The sequence below is a fragment of the Myotis myotis genome, unplaced genomic scaffold, assembly GCF_014108235.1.
Source record: "Myotis myotis isolate mMyoMyo1 unplaced genomic scaffold, mMyoMyo1.p scaffold_m19_p_2, whole genome shotgun sequence".
Classification (NCBI taxonomy): Eukaryota; Metazoa; Chordata; class Mammalia; order Chiroptera; family Vespertilionidae; genus Myotis; species Myotis myotis.
This window is the reverse complement of record NW_023416324.1, coordinates 6,272,746-6,277,922: the sequence shown is the minus strand read 5'-3', so window position 1 is coordinate 6,277,922 and position 5,177 is coordinate 6,272,746. Positions and strand designations below refer to the sequence as shown.

The window sequence follows — 5,177 nt, the reverse complement described above, 5'->3', positions numbered from 1 at the left end:
CCCTCAACATGCACCATCTCCTTGGATCTTAAAAGCGTTCCCTAAGCTGAGTGAGCACCTTCACCCTCATTTTACAGGGAACTGAGGCTCTTACCTAAGGTCCCCCCAGAACAGCACTAGCCCCTCAGCTTGGAGTCTTCATTCGGGTGCCCTTTGATTAGGGTCACTGTGATGGGTTAATTTTATGTGTCAACTTAACAGCGCTAAGGGTTGCTCAGGGAGCTGGTAAAACCATTCTGGGTGTGAATGGGCGGGGTTAGCGTTGGATTCAGCAGAGGAGCAAGGAGATCTCGTAGTGCAGGTGGGCTTCCTCCAATCTCTGCGGGGCCCGAGCGGAATAGAAAGAGGAAAGAAGGATTCATTTTCTCTTCTTTGGTTTTACCTGATGGTGACCATAGACTCCTGGTTGTCAGGACATCAAACTCCAAAGTTTGCACCAGCTGCCCTTTATTCTCAGGCATTTGGCCTCCCACTGGGGGTTACGCCATGGGCTCCCCTGGTTCTCAGGCCTTCGGACTTGGCCTGAGTGATAGATACCATTGGCCCTGCTGGTTCTCCAGCTTGCTGAGGGCAGATATTGGGACTTAAGGTGTGAGGCTGTTCCTGTAAAGCTCCTACCTCCGTCCATGTGTAGCCTGTTGGTTATTCCGGGGAATGCTGTCTAATACAGCGACCGAGCACCGGGAAGAAGCTCACTCATTTGTGCAGTGTGTCTGCTACCCACCTGACAGGCTCATTTCAAAATGTGCTGCTCTAGTCTTGCTCCATAGAGAGAGATGGGAGGTGTAATGGGAATAAATCCAGCCCTCCATGGATATGACCTGCCCCCCCCCCCCCAGGGTTATATTTTATGTAGAAATACTAAGAAAAAGTGTTCTGTGCCTGAATAACTTTCATCTTTTGATCAAAGGAATTTGGATGATTTTCCTGGCCACAGGCAGGCTACTTCAACTGCACAAGGCTGACAGGCAAGGACTAGGAGGTCAAGCGGCTGGTTCCTCTGCTGTGTGGACGAGCCCTTCCAGAATTGGGGCCCTGCCTTGTGCTCTGAACTCCTCCTGGAACAGGTGCTGAGACTTGTGGGTTTCTCTGCAAAACCACGAGGACCACTCGCGTCCAGGGTTGGTGGACCACGTAGTATGTCCCATTGTATCCCCCCACTGAGCAGCCACAAGGAGGCAGAGGTGCCCAGAGAGAAGGAAAGACCTGAGGGAGTGATAAAATGGAGCTGAGTCCTGCAGCCCAACTGCATCCCAGCAGTTCCAGTTTCTGATCTGGGCACATTATTTTAATCAGTAACTGGGGGGTCCTGAGGTGTAAACTGGGGGAAAAGATTAATACATGACAGAGGACCAGACGGTGGCCTTTGAAATTGTCTTTATTTCTGAACATTCCTTTACCACCATCCACCCCAGGATTAACTCCCACACATGCAGCTGGAGTGCAAATACCCCTCCCCCGTCCCCATGCAAATCAGATTCATATTTCTGATTTTAGGACACTTGCCCCCTGAGGTCCCATGAACTCCCCAACATTGACCCCTGTAATCACGGACCTGGACTTGGTCCCTTCCTTTGCCCATTCACAGGATCATGAATCTGGATCGTGGGTGCCCCCCATAATGCACCCTTGTTCTATACTACAGCTTCCAAGGGCCCAGAAGAAAGTTTTGCTGAGTGTTCCCACTGAGCAGGGTCATTACAGGGGCACAGCACAGCTACACGTCATGAAAACTCCACGTCATAAACTTTACATTTGCGAGAGTTGTGACAGTACTTGGTGCCAAGAAAGATGCTCCTGGGCTGTCCTAACTGCTTCAGTATCCCCGTGAGCTCAGCCCGGAGCAGGGCAAGTCTCTCCTGGTTGACGGTCCCCTGGATCCTGTAACACTCCAGGGGGACGGGGTACAGCTCGACCTCTAAACTGCGCAGCCCGGCTGTGTGGCGCAGCAGCTTCTCCACGGTGGCCACGGAAAAGTTGTTCTCAGAGATGGTGAAGCCCCTGAGCTGGTGACAGCGGCTCAGGACAGGCAGGATGGCCTCGACTTGGGAGTCCACCATCGCACAGTTATCCAGGCCCAGGTCCTCGAGGGTGGGTGCCACTGCCTCCAGCAGAGCTTGGAGGGGCTCAAGACTGAAATCCGAGAGGCTGAGACCAAATAGATGCAGGAACTTCAGCTGCCTGAGGTTCGGGCACTGGAACAGGTGTGTCAGGTCTGAATGGGTCAGCTGCTGGCAATTTGTAATGGAGAGTTTGTCCAAGGGGGTCTGCAGGCACCTGGGGAGAGATGGAGCAGTTAGATCCTGGGGACTGGGGTAGCCAGAAGAGGGGGTCCTGCCGGTGGCAGAAGGTGGATTTGTCCAAGCCCAGGGCTGTCCTGACAATCTGATGAAGGCCAGCACCCAGGACATCTAGTCTCCTTTTAGGCTGGGACAAGTTCACGACATTTCCAAAGCTTCCTTTCCTCAGCTGCCAAGGAGCCCTCTGCACTCTGCAGGGTGATTGGACATAAGGAAAACCCTGGGAACCTGTCAAGAGAACCCGACAGTGTCTAGATTGAGTGGGCATCCCTGAACCTTAAGTTTGGGAGAGAAAACCAAGAATGCTGTCAACTCAGGCTTCCTTCTATCCACTTTTTGGTCTCTAGGCACCGGATATCTGGGCCACGTGAGGGGCTAGTTCATGTAATACATAAAGAACAAACATGGCACTAGCAGGTTTGACTCAGTGGATAGAGCGTTGGCCTTTGCATTGACATGTCTCAGGTTTGATTACCACTCAAGCACATGCACCGCAGTTGCAGGATCAATCTCAGGCCCTGGTTGGGGCATTAGCAGGGGCTAACCAATCGATGTGTCACTCTCACATAGATGTTTCTCTCTCTCTCTTACCCCCCCTACCACTCTCTAAAAATCAATGGAAAAAATATCCTCAGGTGAGGATTTAAGAGAGAGAGAGAGAGAGAGAGAGAGAGAGAGAGAGAGAGAGAGAGAGAGAGAGAGAAAGCAGACCTACGTAAGATCCTGCAGCAACAGCTGGGAGGCCAGTCTGCAGAGGCGACTTGCACCACAAACCACCTGTCACTCTTTGCAGTGCTTACCCTCCCGCTCCCTTAGCTGCGGGATCCTGCCTTTCCTTTCTACTAACGACCTTCCTCGAGCCCAGGACCACCTCTGACAGATGTGGAAGCTGAGACAGGCTCACGTGTGTTCCCATGGCCAGTGGGCACAGAGCTCCTGTGTGGAAAAGCTCCATCCGATGTTTGGTTTTCCTCCGCCCTCCCTCTCCCTAAGTCCTGGTCACTTAGACACCTCTCCCTAAGGAAGCATTCACACACCCAGGCTCGCTGGGTCAGTCATTGAGCCAGTTCTGCTACCCCTCCTGACAGGCGCATTTCCAAACATGCTTCCCTAAGGTGCTCACAGGGTAACACCCGCAAAGCAGCAAACAAGACCACTCCCTTGACATTCTGGGGCTGCGTCCACTGTTACACAGCTCACCTGAGCATCTGGTCCAGATGGCCTCGGAGGAAGGAGGGAGATTCCATGTTGAGGTCCCGGAGGTGCCGCAAGCTGAGCATCTGAGAGAGGAATTGGGAAAAGGATCGCTGCTCCTCCTGCTGTTTCCTGTCCCAATCCTCCTCCTCCTCCTCCTCCTCCTCCTCCTCCTCCTCCTCCTCCTCCTCCTCCTCCTCCTCCTCCTCTTCTGTCAACACATAGATGTGGGAGAGAGAGAGTCTCTGCAGGTTACTCATCTGACCCAGGTAGAGAGCAAACGTCCCCAGGGTGGGCAGGTCCCAGGTGAAGTTCACTTCCACCTCCTGGATGCAGTCCAGCCGCACCCCATCCAGGACCTTGCTGACCCTCTGGAAGGGCACCTCAGAAATCCTCAGCGCCTTGCAGCACAGGTGTAGCAACCCTTCCCTCTGCTGGGCCCATTGGAGGATGTACTTGAGAAACTCATCCCCATCCCTTTCATTGAAGTTAAGGTCTAGGAACACCTCCAAGGGAGCCAAGGGGTGCTGCATGTTGGGGCTGGAGCTGTGCACAGCCACTGGTCCCGTCCGTGAGCACTTCTGGGTGCTGTCTCCACACCACATTCTCCAGAACTTAGCTCCCGTGTTCCTGAAATCCAGCACGCGCAGTTTACACCTCCTGTGGGGAAAGCAGGACATTAGCTGAGATTCTTGCAAGTCAACAGGGCATTGGCTGAGATGCTTTATGGACAGTGTGTCTTAGTGGTGGGGCATCTACCTATGAACCAGGAGGTCAAGGTTTGCTTCACAATGAGGGTACATGCCTGGGTTGCAGGCTCAATGCCCAGTGTGTGTGTTGGGGGGAGCGGGGGGGGGGGGGAGTATGTGTGTGTGTGTGTGTGTGTGTGTGTGCGCGTGTGGGCAGGAGGCAGCCAATCAATGATTGTCATCATTGATGCTTCTATCTCTCTGCTTTCCTCTCTGAAATCAATGGGAAAAAAAAGTTTTTTAAAAAAAGATCAACAGAGGGAGGGCAGGTCAGAATGAGATTGACATTCTGAGTTGAGGCCACAATCAGACTCCACCCCCACCCTGAGCTTCTACTATGACTCCCAGGGTCAGCTTATCCCTTGCCCTCCACTTCCCTCTGCTTTGCTCATCTCCTTCCCTTCCAGCCCTCCTGCTCAGCACCTTTAAGCACCGCTGGGAGGAGGCAGGGCACGTTTTGCAGGCACCCCTGCCCAGTAGGCAGTCCTCCACTTCCCACTGTGAGCTGCACAGGGTGCACGGGCTCCCTGAGCCTCATTGGCACCGTCAGAAACTTCAGGTCCACCCTTAGGCCCTCCACATGCCCTGACCCCCTCTGTCTCCCGGATGCCCATGGCCCTACCACGCACCTGGAGCAGCCTTACCTGGGCCGAACCTCCTGGGCAAGCAGTACATCCAGCCCATCCAACACGGCTTTTAAGAGCTTGTTCTGGGACAGCTGTGACAGGCAGCCCAGAGGAAGGACAGTGAAGGGCCAGGCTTGCACCATGGCCTTCAGGGGCTTCCGCATTCTCCTGTGGTAGGCCTGAATGAAGAGCAGCGGGAAGAGCTCAGTGGGCAGGTACTCCAGAGCTGCGATGGCCGAGGCTTGGTCCCTCAGCAGGCTCTCTCCTGCCAGCCTCAGGAGTGTGGGTGGGGTCCGGATACTCATCTT

General features: G+C 54.0%; 1 protein-coding gene across 1 annotated transcript; it reads right to left on the bottom strand.

Moving 5' to 3' along the window:
- Positions 1 to 1,724: 1,724 nt before the first annotated feature.
- Positions 1,725 to 5,177, bottom strand: LOC118677745 (PRAME family member 9/15-like). Its single transcript, XM_036353121.1, has 3 exons — positions 4,888 to 5,177; positions 3,501 to 4,154; positions 1,725 to 2,277 (listed from the first exon to the last, which is right to left on the bottom strand). Exons 1-3 carry the CDS (start codon positions 5,172 to 5,174, stop codon positions 1,725 to 1,727), a joined length of 1,494 nt encoding a protein of 497 aa, XP_036209014.1. The 5' UTR covers positions 5,175 to 5,177.

Excerpts from the sequence above, each read along its gene's own strand:
- LOC118677745 (XM_036353121.1), bottom strand. The coding sequence starts at position 5,174 with ATGAGTATCCGGACCCCACCCACACTCCTGAGGCTGGCAGGAGAGAGC. Across the intron at positions 4,155-4,887 it reads GCCCAGGAGGTTCGGCCCAG|GAGGTGTAAACTGCGCGTGC; the intron begins GTAAGGCTGCTC and ends CTTTCCCCACAG. Across the intron at positions 2,278-3,500 it reads CATCTGGACCAGATGCTCAG|GTGCCTGCAGACCCCCTTGG; the intron begins GTGAGCTGTGTA and ends ATCTCTCCCCAG.